Raw genomic sequence first — 24,429 nt, 5'->3', positions numbered from 1 at the left:
AATGTTACAATCTTTATTGGTAACCATTTTTAACAACCCCTTTTCTGGACAATGGTAACGTTAAAATCTGAACTTCCTAGTTCTATAAATTTTGATAATAAAAGCCTATTTATAAGTTGGTTCAGTCCATTTAAAGTTAAAAACAAACCCAAATAAGGGCTCAGAAATTTGTTTTCCAAAATCCACCAAATAACTCTGGTGTGAAGGATGGATGTTACAGGTGTTATTTTCTCCTATTCCTGAGGTTGTGTATACATTGTGTGTTTAAGTTGTCACTTTAATAACTCATAGTCTACTATATAGGTCTGGCGCATGTGAAAGGAATGTTATAACTTGCAACTTCACTGTACTAGACACCTTGGAGAGAACACTTGGACATCGACTTTTGGTCAATAAACTGTCAGGCGAATGACGGCGAAGGATGGATTCAGACGTGGAATAATTTAAAAATTCATTTATTATTTCAGATTTGTTTCGCCTTTGTTATACAAAGATGTTAAATAACTTAAATACATTCTTACCAGTCATTTTTGATCTGTTTATACCTACAAGCTATACACATGAGGTAGAGGAAAATAATTTAGGGTTCCCATAAGACATAAATGAGTGAACAAGGATAAAGTCTTGCTGGTGTAGTATTTTGATAAAAGCCACGGTGGTTGTATTTTACAGACACGTCACAAATCCCAACAAAGAAAATAAACTATGCTGTGTAATGCTGTAAATGTAGAATGAGCCAAAGGTGAGAATGTCCGGACTGATGCAAACAATTGTTCACACCATGTCACATGCGGCTGAAAACCAACATCACAACTTTATTTTCTTACAGAAAACTATGATACGAGAGTCGAGTGTTATTTTTCTCCTTGAATTTTCTCAAAAATGCAATCAGAAAGATGTGTTTGTGTGTGTGAACAACAAAACAAGCTAAAAGTATTTTTAATTTGTTAGGCTTCATTAGTGCTCAGGAAACAGTAAATAGTGAAATATAAAGTGAAATATGTTTGGAGAGTACATTGCCTCAGGAAGCCTCCACCCCAAAAATAGAACGCCCCAAAAAGAATAAAAAATACAGGATATAAAATCAATTTAGACTTTAAAAATTATGTACACTAAACACATGCTTATAATATATTTAAAAATAATTTATCTTTTAGGTTTTTTTTTCTACAAAAAAAAATATAGTACATGATCCACTGACAACTTAACAGTGCCATGTTTTGGATTTGCAAGATAAACTACAAAAAAAGAAAGACTGGCTGGTCCCCCCCCACCCCCCGGACAAATTCTTCGGCCTATTTACAATCTATAAACAAAAGAAAAATGCACCCGCTGCGCATTTGGAATTCCTGATGTGCCTGTTTTGAATCTGTTCAATAGTATACAACCTCAGTGTGTCAAGGCCAGAGAGTTAATGTATTTAGAGAGAGCACACACACACATATGCACATACACACACACACACACACACACCCACACACACACATCTAAAGCTGTGGGAAGCAGGCATTTATGCTTCAAGTTCCAGCGTAGCTAGTATGGTTTCCATTTCGCGTGCAAAGCGCTGTCTATATGTTTTTGACTAGTCTTTATTTGGCATGCTCTTCTGCCATGTCTCATATCAAAATACTTGGAATTCATCCCGTCAGAACACATGACTCACTCAACACTCACTTGTTGTTCGTGGTTGTTTGATGCTTAATCATTTTGGCTACACTTATCTTAAAACAAAAAACAAAAATAAACTATCCATTGAAGGTATATGACATTTTTAAAGACCTTTACCATGGTGCTCCACTGTCAATTACAACATGAAACAAGCTCATCACAGCAGCCGTTTCCATTTTTACAAATGTCTGCACTTATTGTCTTATTGATGCCAATTTCTCTTTTAGTTTCAAGTGCCACACTTTTGTCTTAATACCACAGGAAGAGAAACCTTTGTTATTTACACTGGAAATTTACAAAAAAAAAAAAAGATAAAAATAAAAATAAAAATAAAAAAAATGTCACTGCACTGTATTTATAATTACAGATCCTAAAATATTTAAAACAACAAAAGGGGATTTTGGGCATCAGTGCGTGAATGTCGCTATAATACAAAGCTGGATCCCTCAGTCAGTAGTTAAGCCACAACCATCTAAAAATGTAGTCCATTTCATAACACCCAGAGCGATGACATTAGCATTATGTTTATGTTATAATTCATTCTTTGAGTATTTGTTACTGACACCCCACTGATATCTGGAGAATTAAGCTGCTGTCCTAGAGTAAATTCTGGACTGCATGAAAAACATGAACTGACTTTATCTAAAGGTGACAGACCCAAAAAAAGAAATTGTTTCATTTTTATCACAATTTGTAGATACACAGCATCTTGAAAACAATTACAGCTTCTAAATATGTTCCACGACAGCAGCCATTTTGTTTGTTTTTGTTTTTTGGCGTCTCGATAGAGCCACACTAGCGGCTGTACGTCATAAGTTACTGAAGCTACACAAAACTACTTGGGTTTTTTTTTTTTTTCCTGTTGGCTAATATTTATAATAAAGTCATAATTATGCCAAACATCTTACAACCAGAAGCAGAGTCACTCTATTTCTTGCAACTGTCACTACACTTACTACTGTTCACTATGGCTGCACGGCAGGGTTTAGGAGGCAACATGGTACTGACACAGCCAAGCATTTAAACACACAAAAAAAAGAAAAAACTGCATGGATTTGCTACACATAACACAAAATTTTACGCATTTTTAAAGTTGAGTTTCGTCCTTTCTTTCTCATTTGAGCAACTCTGTAGACACGTCCGGTTTGATTTTCGTTACGGTTTCCCAATTGGGGTTTTGAACCGTGTGGTCTGCCTGTTTATGACGATGGTGGCTCGATTAAATCACGGCAGCTAAAGAGGAAAGGTAGGTGTGAATCAGTAGGGTGGCAACTTTCCTCCAGTTCTCCACAGTTTTCTTGACAATATAGTCAAAGAAAAAGTTAGCCAAAAGGACGTATATACTCCAAACTCCCCAATTTTCACTCTGAACAGTTGACTGTTCAAGAGGTCAACTGCTGCAATAATGCTGGCTGTTAAGGCAACGCCACTGTCATCCTTTGACTTGTATATCGCTGTTTTCTTTTTGTCTAAATATTTCTAGTGGTTTTTATTATTCCCTGAACACTGGTTCGCTCAAGGCCAAGAATAGCCCAAACTGACTGGTTTAAGTCTTTTTTTCCTGCTAATGCACCCAATGACAACTTAATATTATATTATTACAAAAAAGAAAATTACTAGATTCTCTTTTTTTCTTCTCCTTGCGAAGGAGTTGTCCCAAAGGAGCTATAAATTATCCACAGCAAGACAACAGTGTGCCGCTCTCCAACGGGCCATGTCGACATGAAAATAAAAAACAAAACAAAAAGAAGCACACAAACAACAATACATTTGTGTGGTTAGTGGTTTCTTTAACGTCGCTAGATAAGTGGCTTGTATAATATCATTACAAAATAACTAAAGTTATGTACATACATATGTAGACACATTGTGTGTGACTGTAAATGTGCGTGGGGAGTAAATTCTACACCCGGTCTTTTATTTCGTTTTTTTTTTTTTTTGCCATAAAGTTGTCATTTGGACCCCAACATCCTCTCCTCACATGCACACACAGACACGGATGTAAAAGACAAACACGTGCACGGATCTGCACCGCTCTTGTGTTTAAACCGGCCAGATGGTGCACCGTCCTGGTGTTGGGTCCTCGTCGACTGAAGGCTTATCGTTAGCCGTTTTCTTTCGATAGCAAAATAGAAGCTCTCTTCTTTAAGTCAAAACGGTGAATGCAAACTAATTTGAAATGTTGACACAGTTTCGGGGTTTTTTTTCAAATTTTTTGAGAGTATTTTTTTTATCACCCTCTTTTCACACCCTCCCCAACCCCTAATTTCTCTTAATTCTCAGGAGCTTGGAAACCAAACCCACAGAAATCCCTCAAAGTGCTTATTGCTTCTCTATTGCTTGTAGAATACTGTTCACAACAGTGGAAACCAAACCGACCGCTCCTCTTCACCCATCTGTCACTCGCTCCACTGATCACAAAGGGTCGGGTTTTTAGCCTTTGCAGGTGTAGACCTCTTCCCTCTGCGTGCACTGCTTGCATTCGACGTAGCAGCACCAGCGCACCTGACACTGGCACGGCCGGGTCACCTCCCTGCTTTGGGTGTTGTGGCCTCGCCCGCAGCAGATGGCGTCACAGTTCTTGTCCTTGTAGCACTTGCGGGCGGCCGTGCCCGACGAGTACTTGCTGGGTCTGCAGAAACTAGGCGAGTCCTCGATGTGCAGCAAGTCCATGGTGCGAGGAATCTGATCGTTCAGGCCGGGCAGGGTCTGCGGCTGCTGCTGTTGCTGCTGTTGCTGCTGCTGCTGCTGCTGCTGCTGTTGCTGCTGCTGCTGCTGCTGCTGCTGCTGCTGCTGCTGATGATGATGATGATGCTGGCTCCGGCCCGTGGAGATCTCTCCCTCGCCGGTGGCCTCATTGGTGGAGCTTCCCACCTTGACGGAGGTCTCGTAGCGCTGCTTCAGCCGAGTGCCGATCTCGTGGAAGGGCAGGAGCTGCCTCCAGCAGGTCTGGACGGTGCACGAGCCGGAGACACCGTGGCATTTGCAGGTGGTCTCCACTCCACCCTTGATTACCTGGTGCAGAGACAATGAAATACCTCTGTCACGAAACATTGAAGCTGCGCTATTAAGCTGCTGTTTTGTAAGCAGCGGCTTCAAAGAGGCCTGAGTAGCGCAGCAATTTCAGGAGGAATGCAAAGAAAAAAATGAGCACATTCATTGGCCTTTTGGATGAAAAGGTATAAAGTAGAGGCTTCAATTATTGCATGTTAACTTTCATTAACGTTACTGAGCAGAACGCAACAATGGTTTTCTTACTGTAGTCTAAGCATTTGCATGAAAGAATGTGTAATAATGAAAATAATTTATTTTTTTTAAATGATGGAAGTTCCGAGATTGGAATGGGAATTCCATTTAAAAAGTTGAAGGAAAATAGGAGTCAGATACGAGCTGAAAACAGTAAATAACATCCCCTCCTTAATAAATTCCCACATAATCACTCTCAATACAGAGATCAGCAGCAAAACTGAAAACACAACATGTTAACACCACGCAGTCAGCCAAAGTTCACTTGAGCATCAACCGCAATGTTGAAATCAGTGCACGTACGAGCGCGTGTTCCTGGGTGTGAGTCTAATTCAATGACAATAACACATTGTCTTAGACAGAGTTTTTTTGGAGAGCATCTAGAGTTTTTTTCTCAGACTGCGAAAGAGATTGGGGAACAGGAAGTGCACATTCATCACACCAGCGGGTCAAGAAAATTTGATAGGTCAGCTTTTAAATGTTGGCGGGGGGGTGCAGAGTCTAGCACATTCCAATTTCATCCCGCAGATGGGAATTATGTTGTGAGCAAATGTGCCGTACCTTACTGCATGTGCACAAAAAAAGATCCAAAACAATGTTGTAAATCTTTTATCACATGTAAAATCTCTCAAGGGATTGGGTTTTTTGGAGAGCAGAGTTGAAAAGGAAGAGCTTGCAGCGGTCTTCTGGGAGATTTGTGTTTGCAGCAAAGGGCTGTAATTTATTTGGAAAACCAAAATGAAGACGACTGGAATATTAGACCGAGTAAAAACAACAGATTTCTGGCAGATTTACTTTTCTTTGGCTGTCAGACTGAGACCAGATCCTCCTGATTTTTATCTTCTACTCCTAAAAACACTTCCAGCAGGGAAAATGTGTATTTGCCCACCACAAACAACTGCAAGATTTGTACCAAAACACAAATGTTAGTGATTGCTTATCTAATCAGAGAGGGAAAACCAAATATTGACTAATGAGGCCTTTCAGATTTCAAAAGGTTTTTAGCAGCTGTTGCTTTAAAGAGTTTAGAGTCTCTCTCCAAGAGATGCTTGAATAGTGCTTGAAATGTTACTCTGTTTTCTTTCTAAGATACCCATTGAAATCTCACACAAACACAATATTACTACTGGTTACATTAACTTTCACAACAATGATTTGCACAGTGTGTTTGCCGAGTGCTTAGTCGTAAACAGCTGTAATTTAGCAACGCCATAATGTTTGCACTCAAACATTACAGAACAGACGCGGCCCCAGATTATCCAGAATGGAGTACACAATGATTTGGCAGTTGACTGTATGTCTGCATAAAATTAAACTTACATTATTACAGTTTTCCCACTGTTAACTGATTCATGAGCAATTTTATCCAACATCTCTGCCTGACACACTTTGATCCTATTGAAGCTGTCGACCTAATAAGTGCGTCCGAGTTGGACGCCTGTGTGTTTTAGAACTCAAACCAAGCTCAGGATTTTCCTTCAAAGTATCTTAAATTATGACGTTAATAAAAGGAAATTCAATAAAGCATGTGGCTGAATAAACTGCCATTAAATTGTCTTCTCTTTCCTTTATGAGCCAATCCATTAAGGTGGAGCAAAATGATTAATGTTCTTAACTTGCATAAATTAGATTAATAAAAAAAAAATGACTGTTAATATTTTAAACAAAGTGTCAGCCAGTGAAATACTGCCGCTGTAAAAGCTGCAGGCAAGCTTTAGTCATGAGAAGGAGAGTGAGACCATGAGACGATCAAGAAGGTTGCGTCAGAGTCATAGCCATGGTAACCTTGCAAAGCAGCTGGATTGCTGATATTTTAGGTTAGTTGTCAATGCAGATCCATCTGGAAAACCTTTATTCTGAAGTATCTTGGCTAGAATTGTGTAACCAATTAGTTGTGATGACTGTAGCAAGGGCATAGGTTCTGTCACGGTCTCCAAGCCAACGCCCCTATGATCTTGATAGCTAACAATCTTTGCCTTTGATCTGCGCCGCCTTTATTAACCAGTCTCCCGTGTTCCCCCGTTGCCAGATTATCTGTTTTGCTTTGCACCAGTAGTCCAGCGCCTGTCTCCTTGTTGTACTCCTTCGTTCCCCGGTTGACAACAGCCCGTCTCCGACCCTGCCTCCGCCTCGTCCTCGGACCGACTCCCCGGTAACGACCCTGCTCGGCTCTCCAGCGCCTGTCTCCTTGTTGTACTCCTTCGTTCCCCGGTTGACAACAGCCCGTCTCCGACCCTGCCTCCGCCTCGTCCTCAGACCGACTCCCCGGTAACGACCCTGCTCGGCTCTCCAGCGCCTGTCTCCTTGTTGTGCTCCTTCGTTCCCCGGTTGACAACAGCCCGCCTCCGACTTTGCCTCCGCCTCGTCCTCGGACCGATTCCCCGGTAACGACCCTGTTCGGCTCTGACTACGTTCCTCGTCTGCCCCGTCTGGATCCTGTCGCTGTCATCGACCTCCGCCCGTCCCCGACGCCGATCTCGCCTGCCTCTCTCACCGCCTGCACCGGTTCTCGACCCTGGGCTGCCCGACCTCTCCGATCCTCGACCTCTGCCCGTCCCCGACGCCGATCTCGCCTGCCTCTCTCATCGCCTGCACCGGTTCTCGACCCTGGACTGCCCGACCTCGACTCTCCAATAAACCTCTTGAACTGCATCAGTGGTTGTAGTGTATTTGAGTCCACCAACACCTGACCGGTTCTTTCCATTCAAGAAGTCTGAAGGGAAAGAAAATCATACAAATAACCTTTATTTGTATGATTTTTATGGCCTGCTAAATTCATCTTACTGATTTTGAAGGCCCCATAAATGGACCAGTAGTCCAAATCAGCTGATTTTACTTTTCCCAAAAATGAAAAACATTTTGTCTGTCTGAAAAGTCCCCCAAGTAACGCTGGAGTGTACTAATCAGGCCACTTTGACCTCCAAACCTGACCTGACCTTCTGCAATAGATAACTATGGGAGATGAGCAACTGATCCGTTTCTACACTGCAATGCCGTCCAAAGAAAAACTGGACTCTTGAACTAGCAGTTGTCTGCATGTCATCTGACAAACCTCACCTATCCAAACGCCCTTACAATTTGAGCAAGTTCCCTTCTCATTGTTTTCCCATTTATCTTGAACCAACCAACCAAGCCATTGATGGCATGGAAAGGTATTACTGCCATGATGAGGTTTACCTTTGGGGTCAAACAACAACTGCTTGTTCCTATCATCAATCGATGTGTCTGTCTAAAGCAAATGTTATTGAACTGCTTCAGTGGGACAGTTGAAACTAAAGGACTGTGGAGCATCAAACCTGAAGAACAGCGCAAATATTCTAAAAAGCTGTTATTCTTACCTTTATGCCCACATTGGTATTGTGCATGTCCACACGTGCGCGTAGATCTTTGTTGGAGCGTTTGCCGAGGAAGTCCTTGACAAACTTGTTGGCGTATTTGAGGTTGTCTCCGCAGCCGCCCCACTGCCACGCCTTGCGGTTCTCCAGGTCGGGGGCTTCGTCACATGTGCAGCGCTCCATGCGTCCGGCACTGCACGCTTTGGCCAATGCGTGAGTCAAACCCGCAGAGGAGATGGCGTACAAAAAGGCTGTCTCTTTAAAACCTGTGGAATAATATCACAGTGGAACAGATTAGTATCACTCAAAAAAGGGTGTCGTTTTCAAGGATTTCTGTCCACTTGTTATTAGGCCAGTCCCAGCCTACAGGCCCCCAGACATCTGAGATTCTACATATATTCCACTCATTGAGTCAACTAAGATTCCATTCCTCTATTTCTGCAGGACTTTTTTGTATACAGGTATAGCAAACTATAAAAAAAAAAAGAGATGCTGAGTAGAGCACTTAAGTGGCCACCAAGTTAAACTGTGGTGGCATTTTGACATTTAGATGGAAGGGAGAACTGTAGGTACAGCTGTAAAATCCAGCGAGACCTTGAGGGGAAGAAAGACTGTAGAGCCAGAGCCGTTAGTCACATTCGTCCACTGGCCCTCCTAAGCCAACCCTGACTTGGTCACAGCACACCATCATGAAAGAAGCCCTAAGTAGAGCCAGGTACGAGTCTGTGTGGCCTCAACACATTGCAATACCAAATATTTAAATAGTCTGGAAGTACTGAAATGGGAATCAGATTTGGGTTGCTGCTTTTAATTAAAACATATTGCAAGCATATAATAAAAGAGTTGACGCAGGTTGTCTCCTCGTGAATCGAGGGTCATAAATGGAAGAAATGGCCATACCTCTCTTTAGTATGTTTGCTCTGTGGCGGCCCTCTAAGGTGCAGTTCCACCTCTCGAAGCGGAATTGATACTGGCATTCTAGGGCGCTCATTGTGACGGCCTCCCTCAGGGTCTCCGCCACGCCCGGGTCTCGTCTGCACATCCTGCGCTGCTTCTTTTCCAGTTTGAGCCGATCGCACAGCTTGTAGTGGGCCCGACCCACGTTCTCCTCTGGTAGAGAGTTTAGTGGCAAGATCGACAATGGCTCATTACCTGTCAGCCTGGAGGGAGAGATCACAGAGGCACACAGGTAAAACGGCTGGAGGGGGAGGAGGAGGAGCGGTGGATACATCTTGATAAGGTTTTCCAATAAAAGTGCAGGATGCTGACCTTCCTGGACAAACAATGAGAGCTGAATGGATTCACTAAATAAACAGCGGCAGGGAGTAAAGCTAGGGAGTATTGAACATAACACCCAGACATTTAGTTAATGTTCAAATGAATTCAGCTGTTCAGTGGTTAATGTTCAAGGGAATTCAACATTTGCTAGATTGGGATCAACCCCCTGCGGCTGCGTGGATGTGAATTCTCAGCCGGTGTGCTCGGGCTTTTCTTTTTCCTCTTTCTATTTATTTTTCCTTATTTTCACAGCCAGAACATGCTCGCACAGTCACAGCAACAACAGCTCTCTGAGTCTGAGACTTTCACAGTATCTAATTAGCAAGATTTATATTTGTTGCGTTCATTCAGCCTTCAGTTGCCACGGGGGCCAAACGTGGCAGTCGCACCACATGCATGTGAAACAATAGCCGGCAGAAACTTGGTTTAATATTTATATCATATCCTATAGGGAGGGTGCGTCATTCACAGCAGCCTGGTATCGACTTAAGCATGATCACACAGCACGATTTGCACTCTCATTATAGAATCCCCACCCCCACCCACCCAAACAAAAGTCCAGTATTCAGTGTCGTCAAGCTGCAAGCTGTTTGAAATATAACAAGCAGAAGTATACGTTCTAAACATGGCACAGAGAACATGTGGTAGACTTGCACTCCTTTCGTCAGTTTATTTAAAGGACGTGTGCATAAAACACGGAGAGAGAAGAGGAATACGCGCAGCCGTCTAAACCGAAGGCCGGCGCTCTGAGGTCGTGATGGGGAAAGCAGAGCGCTGCCTTCATAAACACACACGGAGGACATGACTGTCAGCCTGTGACCATTTTGGTCACACCATCTGACAGCACTGGCACTATGGTTGCTCATTATGTGGAATTTCTGACCACCTTTACACCCTTAAAGTAAAAGTGAAGAATAAATGGATTTACAGAACTCAAAAAAGCCTTCAAGCCTCTGCAAATTGAGCTCCAAGGTTTAAACGACACTTCTGGAAACAACTTGTCCTGCGCAGCGTCGAAGGCTGCTGTCCTTTTCATTTGGCTGCAGCAGGGAGTGGTGACACTTGGACATTTGATAAGTATGAGAATAGAGGGATTCATGCTACAGCATGCTGTACAAGGACATACATAATTCCTTATCCTTGAACCCTGATGGAAGTAAACTTCTCACCAATGTGTTTATTAAAGATCGAATATCATATCCATGTATCAATCCCACGAGTGGAGCAGCCTCACATGATAAGTCATGGGAGAGGTGTCAATAAAGTAGGCCCTCACAAGGGAGAATTTCAGAATCTTAGTGAAGTGAAGCAAGCAAAAGACAGTGAAGACAGGAAACCCAATTTTGCACAATCTGAAATATAACAGAAACATAATAGTATAAACATTCTATATAATGTGTAAATAGCATGCACTGATATAATGTAAGCAAACCTTTTTCTTTTTAGAGAAAACTTCACATCAAAGATGTCACTCCACTAACCAGTCAGCCGTCATGAATTATTTTCCATCCCTTCAGCATGAAGGGGATGACAACCCCAGTTTGTGCAGATGGAAATCTGCCTCAGTTCAGCAAATGTGTGCAAACCAAATCATTGTAAAGCATTTTGGAAAATGTGCAGACCACCCACTAATTGTGCATGGATGAGTTTGGCCAACGCAGCATTAGTGTTGATCACTGATCAACTTCTTGTCTTTTTTTAACCTGGTTAGCGTTTTTCAGGATTCTGTCAACACTCATATTACCTCCAGCCTCATGCAGCAGAGGTCATAGACGTTCTTTAAAAAGTGATTTGTTTTATTAAGTCCAATAACTGACTGACATCCCTTTGGGTCCTTCGCTTTCATACCGTGCACCTAATAGTTCACATATGAAACATGATATTAACTTCACGATGCATTCCCAGCCTGGCTGGAAATCCAAGCAGTCAAATCAGAGAGGATGCTCAGAGGATTTTCCTAAAGTTTGGGTCAAACTGTTTCCCCGTCAAGTAAAGAAGTGTTTGTCTTTTCTTTCACTTGTCTGACAGCTATGGATTTTCAAATGGAAAGCTGGCAAGCTGTGTCTTGACGACGGCTGCTCTCCCGGCACACTTAGGGCGTAAAAAAAATGTTTTAAAAAAGTATGGTTCGGGGCAAACACTGAGAGGCGTGCACAATGCGGGAGGGGACTGCATTTGTTTCATGCTTTGTTAAAATAGGCTGCTCGCATTGCCAAGGAAACATGTGCAACGCGCCAAAACAAACAGCTCCAACTGACCCACTATGTTACACGTGACTGACAACCATTCCACAACATTTCAATGGGAAATGTGCAGTCAAGGATTAAATGAGCGGGGTGCCTGGCTGGAGAACCCTGCACGGAACCGAAAGTCATACAAATGAAGGATACATTTCAAATTCACGCCATGTGGAGAAGCAGTTTACAGCCACAAAAAAAAAAGTGCGCTGTTCGAATCGCTTCTGCCCACGGCGAAGAACAACAAGTGGTGGTCCTAATATGCCCCATATCAGCAACATGAGACGCGCATTCCCCGACAAGACGTGCACACTAACTGGCTCACTGGCCTGAAGTCTTTTCACAAAGACACACAGGCCTGCCAAAACAAGAGGCCATTGGAGTGACAGGCCTCAACTGCAGGTGTGTGTGTGTGTGTGTGAGCGCGCGCGCGTGTGTGCATGTGTGACGTCCGCCTGCCTTTAGACAGAAAAACTGTGCAAGTGGAGCTGGAAAGAGGCCAAAGATGACAAGACACTGATTTCATCGCTACTGTCGCAACGGCTGTTTCACACGACCCCCCTCTCCTGCCCCGTCCCCTCCCCCTCCTCCCAATCCTAGCCCACCAACCAACCCACAACATCTGCAAAGAAGGCCACACATCTCCCAAATGGGAAAACGGTGACTCAGTCCAGTTCGCATTAGACCAGAGACCAGAGATGACCTGAGATGTGTCGGTCTTATCACAGTAAATTTGGGAAGACTCACCCGGAGAAAGCATCATCTTAACTGCCTCGCTGTTAAAAGGCTGTCCTGCCGTCAGCTATTCCTTTTTAATTCCCTTTTGCTGGAAATTAAAGACAATATTTTCACTGGATGCTTGATGGTGACCCCCTCCGCTGTCACACATAAAGGTCACACATTCCAAAATGTTGATCTGCGAAAATAAAATCACTCAGCTGTTTGCTCAAGGATGAACTCATTCAACTCGCTCAGAGGAATTGAGAGCATTGGGACAAAAAAATAAAAACAGATTCATGCAAATTCTTACAAATCTGACCTTTAAAAAAAAAAAAAACTCTGCATTTTGCTTTCTTTTAGCAAATGATGACCATGTTCCTGAAGAGGAATGAGAAAAAAAAACCCTCCTGTTTGTCATTTATGACATGTTGGTCAAGCTTGGTTTTGCTTCACCAAAAATGTGGGTCACCAGTAAAACCACTTCAAAAACTGTTTAAGACAGTTTTAATTGTGATCAATAAAAGATTTAATAAAACTTTATAGATGCTCTAACCCTTTAATAAGACCATTAAAGTAAGAGGCTGTGAAAACAAAATGATGGCAATGAATTTGTACTGAAATACAATGTATTCACTTTCAATGAATTCATGAAATAACAACTGTTAACCTGCAAACTACCGCAGCTGAAAATCTGTGGATCGGTCATATTTAAAATAAATAGTTAATATTAGTGTGATTTACAGTGGCATATGAAGTGATGTGGAAAATAAATTGTACCAAATAGCGATACAGAGTTTTATAAACTAGTAAAAGCAGTTCTATACACAGTTGTAATGAAATGTGTATCTATAGTTCAAAGTCATAGATGACTAATATCCATTTTCCCAATATTTTCTGACGATGTTTTTCTCTAGAAATATTCATCCTCTCACATCTCAGAAAGTGTCAGCTCTGAACAGCTCTAAAGTTGAGCTCTTTCTGATGTCACAAAGGGCGCCGATACCTTAGAGCTCATGTTGATTCCTCTTCCTGAGACCAACTCAGTGCCACCTTGTGTTTGTCACCCTCCAAACATGTAGTGCAAGTGACAACAATGATTAGGTTTAGCCGGAAGCTTAAACTGACTATTTTTGTTGAAGGCAGTAAACAGGGGGCTAAAAATGATAATCCACTGATCTAAAGATAGGCACTCCTGAAATGGGACCTAATTTATCTGTCAAGAAATGTTATGCTGTGGTAGTTTAAGTTCGATGTAAGGACAGCTTATTCTCAGAGGTGGTACCACGCGTGAAATCCAGTTGCTTCAAATTAAACAAAAAAAAGGTGGTATTATTTGCAGAACAAACAAAAGGTCAGGTGCCGACAGTGTTTCCGCAACGCAGAATTACGGGGAGCCCGTGACTGTGTTTTCTCTTCGCGGAGCCCTCTGCCTACATGTTTTTGTTTGAGGTGTTGGCACAGCAACACCAATTACACATGGAATATAACACCAACACATAAAAACTCATTATTATCCTACGTGAGGTGGGATCCTCGCTGGTGTTTGCTCAGCCTTGCTTTTTTTCCATTCACAAACTTGGAGCGAACGCGGTCAGACATCCCCGGGCCGCTCTCGCGCGCCACTGCGCCTCCTCCGCTTTCTTTCATAACGGGGGGAATGCCGCAGCTTGTTTAGTCCTTTCTCCCAACTTGTCAGCGCCTCTTATTGCCTGTGACGTTTGCTTCGTGTACATTTTCCAATGCGGCGTCTCAAGTGCAATTGGTTCATTTCACGCCGTTGAGTCCCCCCGAGGAAATTATTGACCAGCGCCAAACGTCTTTGTCATCCTTCCCTCGGTGGCTCTGAGTTACAGAGTGACCCCTCAGCTGATAATGGTGCGGTACGCAGTACGTGAACCTGGACTCCTAGATAGTGACAAACTGACATACAAACATCTGTTCCCTCAACAGGCTGTATTGTAACGGCTGCTCTGTGCTCCTTAAGTGCTGCTGTTATTCATATAGCTGCGTATAAACAAAGCCAGAGTCCATGTGTTCTCCATTCGCACAAGGGGCCTAAAACTGAATCTATACATGAAGCCTGAGATGTGTTTTCTCTCTCCTGGTATTTTATGCATCACTCTGTGAAAGATCAGCTGATTTATGGGTTTGCAGTGTCTCCGCCAGACTTCACCAGAACCAGTGTTGGGGAGTAACGAGTTACATGTGATGTTGTTACGTCATTTAATTACAAAATAAAGATAATTGTAAACTATTACATCACTGGGAAACATGTGCAATTAAATTACAGTTACTTGTGGAATGATTAATGATTACAATTTTGATCACATCTGACCAGTTTTTACCAAAAAGGCTGGGCTTTATATTTAATAATGTTAGTTTTGTTGCTTTGCATGGTTTTCTCGTGCACTGGCTTGGAACGAGCACCGTACTTTTCTGTTTGCCACCACAGACAAAGGTTTGATACAATACTGGTGTTTCAGATTGCCTCACCCTATTTTGAGCACTGAACACTGTCCGCAGGTGTGAACATTTGTTCAAAATTTAGAAAAGTAATCAAAATGTAATCAAATGTCATTAATTAATTACTTTGGTAACGTAACAGTTACAAATAGTTACACTACTTTTACATTTTCAATCGGAGCTTGTAACTACATTTGCAAAGTATTCTTTCCAACGGTGACCGCAACAACAATGTCCCTTTATTTCAGATGTAAATCGATTGTGATTTCTTGAAACTCCCTGGATGATGGAGCATGAACTCGCTGTGGTCAAATACCTCCAGGTTTCCAGCGAGGTTTAGCCACCATGTACTCCAGCGCTTTTAGACATTCCAGCCGCAACACAAAATGCGCTTCAAATGGTGTCAGTATCATATTTCCGCGTTCAGCCGAGGATAGAGCTTTAAGCAATTTTTAAATAAATCTTCATTCGTACAAGTTTAACACATCTGTCTCTGTTGGAGAGAAAAGAGTAAAAGAAAGCAAAGCAGGAAGGTTTTGCCGTGATTTCCAGCCTGTGTCTGTTTATCGTCTCCGCTATGCAAGACTAACAGGTGCTGGCTGCAACCATGTATGTGTAGCTGTAGCACACACACACACACACACACACACACACAAGCATGCAGCCATATGGGCTCTGACAACCTTAAGTCAACACCTACAATAGCCCATCATGGCAGAAACGCGCCCAGGCAGAAGGAAAAAAAACAAAACAAAAGACAAAAGCTACGGTTTCTGCATCGACCCCGACTTGCAGGTTGTGTGGTCTGGTGTCTCCTGGATCACAGGGGAGCACTCTCCACGCCCCCGCCTCGCGGCCCACCCACTCCTCCCTGCACCTCTGTGAGACTTCCCCTTGCTCCCACTGCTCAATTACTCCAAATGAATGCCAATCATTCCGTCCAGCTGTTGGCTCCAAACAACAACAAAAAAACCCTCTAGACAAAACGGCTGTTGTCTTGTCACATGTGAGCATGATTTTAGGCGCCAAACTGTTTGACATGAATTAAAGCTCTCAGTCCTGGTTAACGTCTTTTACGTTCTTTTTTTTTTTTCTCTCCTCCAGCTTCTTTTGCTGTGTTGGAAATTGTGCTGTAGAGGCACAGGTTGAAGCACAGTGAAGTGTTGGATCAACTTCAGACCACCCTGCCCAAGTCCCATCAGCCCGGGCCATACCAGAGGCTAGGAATGCGAGTGTGTGTGTGTAGTGTGTAGTGCATTCCCTCTGGCTTTCTCTAAGTACATCTGAAAATGTCCTGCACAGCTTTAATGCGCATAAATTCTTTAAAAAAAAAAAAAAAAAAAAAAAAAAACATGAATTGGTATCAAATGACTCTCTGGTACATGAAGTCCCAGAGCTTTTGTCCACCTGCTAAGTTTATACGAGATGATATCATGCCCCTGACCGCCGACATTCTTTTTCCTGCGGAGGCCAGAGTGACACCGTCCGTCCGTCCGTCCGTCCGTCCGCTCTGCGAGTCGCTAAAACCACAAATGTGGGGGGAGGGAGGGCTGATGGGGGGTAGACGATTATGCATGAGGCTAAGATAAGATTAGTCAGCGGCTGAAAGCTCCGGGTGTCGCGACCGCTCCTAACAAGCTGCGACTGACACAGTACAGTAACATGACAGAGTGACCGGGCCGGTGGTGGTGGGGGGGCTTACTAAGTCATTATTAGTTGAGTAATGAGCTTTTTTTGCCCCCTTGAGCAGCCTGGTCGTCTTGCAATGTCTGGGGCTGCGTTGCTGTTCGCGGTGTTGGTGCGGGGGGGGGGGGGGGGGGGGTGAGTCCCCCAGACAGGAAGTGACCCAGCGCCATGTCATCTGTCGTCCCCCTCCTCTCCTCCTCCACACTCCCCACCCCACCAGTGCTCACACACTGTCCTCAGAGGGCAACTTCGGGCCAATCCTCCTGTATTTGCATCGGAAGTGACTGACACGTACTTGTACATACTTCCTCATTTCCAATGTGCTCTCACCCAGACTCCTTCCGCCCCCACATGCCTCTATTCATAAAAAAAAAAAATCCCGAGCCGTGAGTGTAAGCGCTGGTAGCTGAGCAGCAGTTTGGGAATGGGAGTGTGGGGCATGGTAAGAGGTTTAACTGCTATGTGAGAACTCAAGGCTTCTAAGGTCAGCAGCTCAGTTATAGTCACTGTGTGACTGGCACAGATTGGGCGCGCAGCAGTGTCCACATGACTCCCCTGTTCTAGCCTACACCATGGCACAGAGCAGCCCTGTACCAGCGCACCGACGCACCAAACGCCTTCAGCTACACACGCACACACTCGCGCGTGCGCGCACGCACACACTGTACTCCACCCTCAGCCACTCGCACGCGGCCGATGCAAGGCGGAGCGCCGCAGGGCGCTGCAGGCTGGGGAGCGGAACAGATTGACCCACGGCGCAATTTGACAAAGCAGACATGACTTTAAAATCGAGTGGAAACTTGAGGTTTGTTCACTCCTGACGTACTGGGCAGCAGCACCTCGGCGAATAAACCGAGCATGCTAAGTCCGACCGCAAAATCCAAAACAAAACAGTAGCTGTTTTGAATCCGTCATGCCTCAGTAACTACAAGTGGCAGAGTTCATTACCAGTTACTTAGTCCCGCCACCGAGGGCTTTCGTTATCCTGAGAGAAAACAAAGATTGATTTTTATTATTTATTTATTTTTGGAGGAGGGGGGCAGGTGTGTCTGCTGTGGGACATACCTGCTCTGGCTCATGTTTTGACTGTCATTTTAACGTGAAGGTATTTATTCATCTGTTCTTGACCAATATTTTTTGTGTGTAGTTTCTCAGTGTGTGTGTGTGTGTGTGTGTGTGTGTACACGTGGCTTATTTGTCAGGGGTGGGGTCTCCTGACAGCTGAGCCGGCATTAGCAAGTTGAAAGTCATGCTGACGGGTTCACGTTTAGTGCGGGAGGAAAACTCCCGCCATGCTGGGAACCGTTGCCGTCAGCGCAAGTCTGACTCAGGCTTAAGAGGTGAACTTGTGGGACAAAGATTGATCTGTGGGGTAGCGCTCCGTTGACAAACTCCTTAAGTATCATCATTGAACTGTCACTTGTGTCCTACATCTCCACAATGTCCACGTGGTGAGTTCTAATCCACAGAAGCTGAACTTCTGTAGTTTTACAGAGGAAAAGGATCCCACCAAACGAAAGTCTGTTGTGGCTATATGTATACACGCACGCACACACACACACACACACACACACACACACATATATATATATATATATATATATATATATATATATATACATATATATATATATATATATAGTCCAAAAACACGCTTGTGAAGTAAACTGAGAACTCTAAATTTTTTGTAGGTGTGTTTGTGTGAGTGTGAATGGTTAGTGTTAGAGTGTCTGACAGTGCAATAAGAAGCAAATCTTTTTTTTTCTGCGCTCAGTGTGTTCAGTGTTCTTTAATTAGTCCTAACATTGCTAGTCTTGTCTTTGCAAAGCAGGTGCATGGAAATTTGAAAAAAACAGAGTTTATATAAGCGAGTTTTAAATTGAAAAAACAGACCCAGGTAAAAAACAGGGGGGGGTTCTGGATAGGAAATTGACTGCTCTCCTCCTGAAGACCAAAACCTTAAAGTGAGGGTTTGTCAATCTCCGTCCCCGCAAACCAAATCCAGAAAAACTACTGTGGTGTTGGATGGAAAACACAGGACGTGGCGGTCACGCTAACAAGCATCATCTCATCAATGGGCCGCCACTAAAAGTATCTCAAGTCTATATTAGTGCTCCTGTTTTGCAAGACTGCCCACGTCTCCGACTCCATCTGCAAAAACCATCATGCATGTTCTGCTTTACTGACGAGATTCCCTCTCTGTATCTTCTTACTCTCCGCCAACGACGAGCGCAGTGCAGTGCCAGAGTGGCTGTTCTACAGTCTTACCTGCGGTCTTGTCTGACATGCTTCCCATTGTAATAACCATGCTCATGCAAACAAGCCAAAAAAAAAAAAAACACTTCAAAGTAATCTTTGAAATTTTTCAAAAAGCTGTCCCACCCCACAGAGGTACCTGCTGTTCACTGCAACTTATGATGATTCAACCTGTGAAAATAAAAACAAACTCTGCGTGACACCCATTTGAGCAGAACATCACGGGATGATTTCTTTTTTAGGGGAGCGGCAAGTTGAGGCTGAGCGTGTGCACAGGAGCGTTTTACCCAAGAGCAGCCTCGGCTGCCTTTTGCGTTTGATGTTCCCACATTTCATTTCTCACTCTCCTACTGTTACACGCAAAGGTTTGCAAAGCGCTGATGGAGAAGCGTCCCGAGCTTTCAGGTGGCACTGCACCACCCCCTGTGGCCTCCGTGGGAACTGCAGCCCCCCGCCTCACCCCTCCCCGGGACGGGACAAGCGTTCAAAGTGAAGCGCGGCTCTGCTCAAATCCAGATGTATCAAACAGAAATGTAAAGAAAACAAAGCTCCCCCTCTCCAGGAGCCTGGCGGTCTGTTATCTAAGCCTCGGTGTTCGCGTGATCTCAGTGCACTACGCGGCGGCGCTGGGAGAGCCCCATATCTTCTGGGGGCTCGCAGTAAAGTGATACCCTTTCAGGGTGTGGCCATAGCCGCAGGATATCCTATGAAGTTGGGAAATCCCTCTATCAGCGGCGCTCCCCACCCTGCCGCATGTTAGGCGTAATCAGCCGGTTAAGAGCTGGTAATGAGACGGCCGCCACCGTCTACCAGGGCAACGCCAGTCTGAGCCCGCGTTAAGTCCGCACCTCCTAATGAGTGGTAATCGCCCTGCGGCCTCCACTGCTGCAGGGATGCCGTCGTGCACGCGAAGGAGGCAAGACTGGTAGAGGGGAGCGCAAGGGAGCGTGGAGCCACTTAAAGCAAGAATCTCTTTCACTTGGCACTGATTCTGAACTCTTTCGATCATAAAAAAGCTTTTACAGCTGCAGTCTTGAGAGATCACTGCTTTTCAGCTAATTTACACACGTCCCATTTGTCATCCTGTGGTTCTTGGCTCGCCGCCTCACCTAATGGACCCCCAAAGAAACAAAAAAAACAATGGTACCATGTGAATAGGGTGTGTTTACTAGACTGCGTGTTTACTAGTTGTGCAGTAAATATATTTGCTCCTTCCGGACAAGAGTGGTGGTGAACCTGAGTGGAGTGGCACCACTGTGGGCAGCTCTTCCTGTACGTGTCGCACAGGAACTAAATAAAAACAACAAACTGCAGAGCGAGTGTTCGGACTCGCTTTCAGCGGAGTTTACGAGACCACAGAATGACATGCCTTTTAGCAGAAGCCATATTTAAAGCACGGAGCCCCCCGACTGGGTTAGACTGAGAAAACAAAACACAAGCGTTAGTTCTGCTGTCTCATGAAGGTACTGTGACCTTTATGACAAAAAAAGGGTAATATATGGAAAGCCCACTCCCACCTCCCTCTCTGAACCCCTGGACTCACACTCCAGTGATAACGGATTTAACAGAACTAGCACCTGCCACAACAGGCCGAGGGAAGGAAAACGAAGGCTCGCATTCTTGCGGCGAAGGATGACAATTTGAGCGGGCGCTGGACTACGCCAGGAATCCCACCCCGCCCTCCGCTGCGCGCACTCTGGCCAGGAGAGATTGTGTTTGTGTTACACTTACGCTCCACCGCACTCTGGAAATTGGGTATGCGACGTTGACCCTCTATTTTGAGTAAATCAGTACTCGAGAGGCCCTCCACTCCTCCCCCCCACCCCCCCACCCCCCCCACTCGTTGAATATTTATTCCAACGCCTTCTTGTTGGTGCGTCTCGCTGTGCCGACGCTCGGTGTCGAGTTTCTGGAAAGTTTTGCCGCATGGCAGTCACATTTTGTGTCACCTGTGCAGGCTCTCTCTTGCTATGTTTCATGCAGCTCAGCTGGAGGGGTCAAATCACTCACTGACTCGCAGTCATATCCGCTCCTCGTGAGCCAGTGGAATAATGCGTCCAGGGAATCGTTGCAGCACATGCCGTCCTGCGCTGCACAGGCAGCGAGCAGACTGGCAGGTAATTGGAGGACAAAATATGATGAATCATGAATAAATAAGCATTACCATCATGACAATTAAAGGCAGTCAAGTGTGCCAGTTTGGCATTCTAGATCTCCGTGATGCCTGACGGGCAAGGGGGATGTTGCTACAGGCAGAGAGGGACAGAAGAGAGGTTTACAATTACATTTCTAGGGCAACTTTAGGGTGGGAACCAAAGACAGGAGGTGTGTTCCCTATTACACAGCTCTGCACTAAAGTAGAGTGCAATATTCAGACACTTCAAAACTTCTGTGTGGAACAATAGACATTAAACACACTATAAAAAACACCACATTAGGGATAGACTAAAAACAGCAAAAAGGTCATTAGTTGGCCCGCTAGCAAATAGCCAGCTGACCAGTGAACTCCTAGCTACTGCATTTTAACCAGGCATCAATGCTGCGTGTGTCCGGTTGGTCTTTTACGAAATGTCAAACGTCTGTTAGCGACTTGGAGAGTGGAAATAAGAATGGAGTGTTTAAGAGAAATAAAACCCTGGTGACTTCCGTTAATGGCAAAGAGCAGTGTGCAATCTGTGACAACACTACTCATGCTGTTGAAATGAGCAACACGAAAAGCATTGGTGCTAAGGGCCTGGTAACATTGCGAGACAATGATGTGTTGTTAAAGTTACAATGATATTGAACAGCAAGTTTAAATGGAGAACATGAACTCCGAAATACTGTATACAAAATAACACTAATGCTTTTAATAATAGTTTACTAATTGCAGAGTTCCCTTCAAATCGACGGCTATCCGACAGCTATTCTAGATTATGTTGGCTCACCCTATTATGGAGAGGCTATCTTTCACATCCAGTCGAAGTTAAAAACCCACCTTGACAGGTCTAACGGGGCCCTCAGGGGATACGTTTGTGCTTTCTTGCAGATTCTTAACCCTTTCCAAACAGCATGACTGCCATACCTACCACCCATGTGACTGAAACACTTCCATGGGCTGTCCCACTGCAGTCCATACAACCAGTCTAACATTTTCAAGCAAAACACACTCTCTACCACCTGACATGCTGACCTCATTTTTTTTTTTTTTTTTCAAATAAGGAAAAATTAATGAAAACCCTTTGGTGTCTTTGAGGGCTAAATGTTCCTCTGTAACCCAGGCAAGAAAGGTGCAGGCAGGCACTGTGAATGTGGAGGTCACAGTGGGCTACACCTAAAAACCAAGGCGTTCCCTGGGAACGACCTGCTTTGAAGTCTACACCCTAACGCTGCCACAGAGCTACACATCATTGTGTTTGTCATGATTCATAAGCGCCTACGTTTTTCAACTCTGCCTCCCAAGAAACGTGTTCCTAGTTGTTTTTGTTGACTTTTTTTTTTCTTTTCTCTCTCTCTCTCTCTCTCTCTCTCTCTCTCTCTCTCTCTCTCTCTCTCTCTCTCTCTCTCTCTCTCTCTCTGCTTTAGGGCGGCAGCGGAGGCAGCAGAAGGTTTGGGGAACATAACCCCTGCCAGAGTTGGGTGATGTTTATGCTGGATGGGGGAATTTTCAGTGCAAGCTGAGCAGACGTTTCGGCCACCAGTTCAGTCAGTCAGATTGCTTTATTGTTACCAGCTGTTCAGTCTGGAGCGCGCGCACGCACACACACTCACCTTATGCTTCTCTCTCTCTCTCTCTCTCTCTGTGTGTGTGTGTGTGTGTGTGTGTGTGTGTGTGTGTGTGTGTGTGTGTGTGTGTGTGTGTGTTCAGAGCAGACCGAGAGATGATTTTACAAGTGTTTCAGCAAAAATAATCAGCTGGCCACTAGCTGCCATTCAAAGCCAGAGGGTGGAGGTTGTCCACCGGCCCGCTTGTCAGCAGAAGGACAGCGGTTGAGTGAACCCCCTCCACCGACATTTCTGCCAGAACCTTCGCGCACTGCACGCCTCGCTCGCGGAATGAGCCCGTACATGTCAACCTGCAGGCAACCTGCCGCAGCCTCCAGCTGTGCGCGCCCCGCTGACGCACGGACGCGATCGGCGGAACTCGTGAACAAACAACACATCGCAGCAACTTGGCGAGACGGAGCGAGACTTCAAAGAGCAGATCGAAAAGTCATTACCTCACCTGATAAGAACCAATCAAATCAATGAAAACGGGAAGCATCATACGCGCGCTCGGAGACCTTACCCGAAATAGGCTGCGGTAGGTCCAGGCTGGCCGAGGAGATAGACTATAACTGTGACCGATAACCATCCCAGGAGTAGGTGTCCATCCAGCATTTTGCTGCGGCTCCAGGGCAGATCATTTCGTTTCTCCTGAGTTGCTGTGTGAAATCTCCTGCTGGACGTCCGACACTTCTTATAGCCGGCGGAGAGGAGCCGCGCCGAGCTGCGCTCCTCCCATCGGAGGCAGACAGAGGGAGAGAGAGGGCTGCGGTTCGCTCTGCGCTCGCCCTCTTTCTTCGCCACTTGTCTCTATTGTGTCGCCGGCAGGTCTGTTTCTCATCTGGGCGCCTCACGAGAATGAGACGTTTCGCTATGAAGTCTGAGCTGCGCTGAGCTGCGCTGCGCATGATCACAGGCTCCTCGCTGTTCCAGACGCCGCGCAGCAACATCGCAGTCTTCACATTGCACTTCAGTTAATGTTGAGCATAATAATAGATGATGATGAGAATCATTTATTTTTCGTTTTCCTCCCAGTCCCAAATCACATCCTTCTGTTTGTACTCACCGGCCACATTATTAGGTACACCTTGCCATTACTAGGCCCTAAATGAAGGAACGTTTGACCGCTTCCACGCTGGAGGTGTTGTGTTTGTTCAGAGATGCTGTTCAACAGACCTCGGTTGCAAGAGCAGTGGTTATTGGCCCCTTCAACCAGTCCTTCCACTATTACCTCAGACCCCTGATGTCTACAAGATACTTTTCTCCACACAACATCAGCTCACTGGGTATTTTGTTCTTTTTGGGGGCCCTTTTCTGTAAATCCTATGCATGAAAATCAGACAATTAAAAACATCCATATATGATGCGTTGTGAAAGTCCAAAGAGTCAGACATGTGCAAATTGTGGCATACTTATTTTACTCAGTTCTGCTTTAGATTTCCAAATAATCATGGTTCATTTTATTCTTAGAACTCCCCCTCACTTCTTCAAATTTTTGTGAGTCTTAAAATGCTGTTTCTTTTTTTTTTTTTTTTTTTTAACTATCTACGACTACTACTACTCACCGCATACATTCATATTTCTCATTGATTTCATCAGTTAGAAATGGCATCATATGCTGCCGGAAAAGGCTGCATGTTGATTAGGTCTTTTGGTTAAAGATTGTCTGCTAAAGTTAAATATCAGTCCAGCTTTTGCTCCTGAGAAGAAACCGCCATTGCGTCTTCGAAACCCCACTAGTTCACGTTCAGTTCACAACGTACAGAGATCAGTTTTCAACTGATATTGTGCCATGG

The 24,429-nt window shown here is 44.6% G+C and overlaps 1 protein-coding gene across 2 annotated transcripts; it reads right to left on the bottom strand.

Annotated features, from left to right (window-relative positions):
* Positions 1 to 439: 439 nt before the first annotated feature.
* wnt9a (wingless-type MMTV integration site family, member 9A) lies at positions 440 to 23,942 on the bottom strand. 2 transcript variants are annotated; one of them, XM_076021604.1, is made up of 4 exons: positions 23,157 to 23,942; positions 9,150 to 9,409; positions 8,253 to 8,515; positions 440 to 4,683 (listed from the first exon to the last, which is right to left on the bottom strand). In XM_076021604.1, the coding sequence occupies exons 1-4, from the start codon at positions 23,246 to 23,248 to the stop codon at positions 4,102 to 4,104; spliced, it is 1,197 nt and encodes a 398-aa protein (XP_075877719.1). In that variant the 5' UTR covers positions 23,249 to 23,942; the 3' UTR covers positions 440 to 4,101. The 2 variants fall into 2 exon arrangements, with proteins under 2 accessions (XP_075877719.1, XP_075877720.1); XM_076021605.1 differs by lacking the exon at positions 23,157 to 23,942 and adding an exon at positions 12,512 to 12,947.
* Positions 23,943 to 24,429: the final 487 nt, after the last annotated feature.

Source organism: Nelusetta ayraudi, unplaced genomic scaffold (assembly GCF_046127955.1).
Source record: "Nelusetta ayraudi isolate G7.1 ecotype Tasmania unplaced genomic scaffold, CSIRO-AGI_Nayr_v1 ptg000011l, whole genome shotgun sequence".
NCBI lineage: Eukaryota > Metazoa > Chordata > Actinopteri > Tetraodontiformes > Monacanthidae > Nelusetta > Nelusetta ayraudi.
This window is presented reverse-complemented; position numbering and strand designations above follow the sequence as displayed.

What these genes read in the sequence shown, in the direction of transcription:
- wnt9a (XM_076021604.1), bottom strand. Translation starts at nt 23,248, where the DNA reads ATGCTGGATGGACACCTACTCCTGGGATGGTTATCGGTCACAGTTATA. An exon ending in CCTACCGCAGCCTATTTCGG is followed by an intron (nt 9,410 to 23,156) that starts GTAAGGTCTCCG and finishes CTCTCCCTCCAG; the next exon opens with GCTGACAGGTAATGAGCCAT. An exon ending in ATACCAATGTGGGCATAAAG is followed by an intron (nt 4,684 to 8,252) that starts GTAAGAATAACA and finishes TCTCTGCACCAG; the next exon opens with GTAATCAAGGGTGGAGTGGA.